The 2,192-nt window shown below is 33.7% G+C and overlaps 1 protein-coding gene across 1 annotated transcript; it reads left to right on the plus strand.

Moving 5' to 3' along the window:
- The first annotated feature begins 436 nt into the window (after positions 1-436).
- Positions 437-910, plus strand: LOC106472616. The gene has a single exon (XM_013933268.1). It carries the CDS (start codon positions 437-439, stop codon positions 908-910), a length of 474 nt encoding a protein of 157 aa, XP_013788722.1.
- The last annotated feature ends 1,282 nt before the right edge of the window (positions 911-2,192 follow it).

Here is a 2,192-nt window from a genome sequence, read left to right on the forward strand (position 1 = left end):
TAAAAATAATATCTATTTATATTCTGATCATTGTGTGAATCTTGTAATAGGTTTGGATAAAAATAATATCTATTTATATTCTGATCATTGTGTGAATCTTGTAATAGGTTTGGATAAAAATAATATCTATTTATATTCTGATCATTGTGTGAATCTTGTAATAGGTTTGGATAAGAATAAAATAATATGTATTTATATTCTGATCATTGTGTGAATCTTGTAATATGTAATAATACAATAATACAGTATAATATATCACAACAGTTACATAATGCTGAATCAATAAAAACTTACTTCGTTTGAATAACATTTCGCTAAATCCAATAGAAACGTACAAAGCAGCTTATAGAATAAAAGGAGCAAAAAATTAACATATCAAGGCTGAATAGAACCTTAATTAACACAGACTGTTCTAGGGCAATGTGTTATAGATAATATGGTGAGTAAACAGGGTCTTGGTGTAGACAATATGGTGAGTAAACAGGGTCTTGGTGTAGACAATATGGTGAGTAAACAGGGTCTTGGTGTAGACAATATGGTGAGTAAACAGGATCTTGGTATAGATAATATGGTGAGTAAACAGGATCTTGGTATATACAATATGGTGAGTAAACAGGGTCTTGGTATATACAATATGGTGAGTAAACAGGGTCTTGGTATATACAATATGGTGAGTAAACAGGGTCTTGGTGTAGACAATATGGTGAGTAAACAGGGTCTTGGTATATACAATATGGTGAGTAAACAGGATCTTGGTGTAGACAATATGGTGAGTAAACAGGAGCTTGGTGTAGACAATATGGTGAGTAAACAGGATCTTGGTGTAGACAATATGGTGAGTAAACAGGATCTTGGTGTAGACAATATGGTGAGTAAACAGAAAATTGGGGTAAACAACATGGGTGTGTAAACAAGGATCTGACACGGACAGTATGATGAGCAAACAGAGACTTAGTACAGACTATTTATAATATGATTGGTTATGAAGAATATGATTAGCAAGGACTTGTTTTAGACAAAGTGGTTAGTAAACATAAAGCGGTTATAGAGAACATGGCTACTAAACAGAAATTATATATATATATATATACTATATAAACGGGAAGTTGGTATAGATAAGATGGTGAGAAAACGGGAAGTTGGTATAGACAACATGATTGGTTAAAATAGACTGGATGCTAACCCGCAACTACAGACCATATGTTTATTCAGTAACGGCCATTTTTGTCCTCTATACCATAGGCATATTTAATCCCTGCAACTCATAAAAACTGAAGTCGATTCCAGTTATGGTCAGCTTAGATAGAAATGAAATTTTGTTCAAAGATGTTTTCCAAGTTTTAAAATCCGGATATGATGCTTCTCTCACTTCATCATTATTCACTCAAAAGTTAACTGCGTTTTGGATGCTGAGAAGATAACGTTTGCGTGTTGGTTGTGCTTAAACACAGTTTTCTAAGTGTTCGGATGGCGTGATGTATTCGTACATAATAAGTTACAAACTTTGTACCAATACACGTTATTCCTTCCTCGCGAGTTTCGGTGACAAGCAACTCTGCAGAGTACATATTTATAGAAATTACTTTCATTATTTTGTGTCAATGCGATTCAGAAACGGCTTTGTCTTCTTGTTCTCTGGAAATATATACAGTTATCTATGTTTCTTGTGACTGGAAATTCTTGAAAAGCTGAAGTACACAAAGCTTCTTCCATTTCAATTCCTTGATACAATAGTGAACGTACAGAATAAATATCACTCATGTCCTGCAGGAAAGTTACACGTGATATTCCGCTTTTTACTCGAAGGAGATGGATCAGTGAAGCGCGAGTCCCAAGGGATCATGAGGATTGAAACTGTTACTAGAGAATCCTTTAATATCCACTGTAGTTGTTGAAGTCACTTGGCATGCTTATACCAGTTTATGTTGAGCAAACTCAACTTTTACAGATTGATTGTATTGTTTCTTTAACAAGTTCATTTAAGGAAAAAAAAAAAGTGGGAATAACATATTTGTTTACCGCCTAAGGACAATATCGTATCATTTAAACAAGCAACTGAAACCAAGCTGAAATAAATCAGATTTCAACTATTTGTGTGTCTTGAAATAGTGTCTTTTCAATTATATTCCGTTTTAAAGGAATAGAAAAGGATCATTAAGCTCCCTCCAGGAACAAGTATTCCTGTTGTTACA

The sequence above is a fragment of the Limulus polyphemus genome, unplaced genomic scaffold (genome assembly GCF_000517525.1).
Source record: "Limulus polyphemus unplaced genomic scaffold, Limulus_polyphemus-2.1.2 Scaffold5469, whole genome shotgun sequence".
NCBI lineage: Eukaryota > Metazoa > Arthropoda > Merostomata > Xiphosura > Limulidae > Limulus > Limulus polyphemus.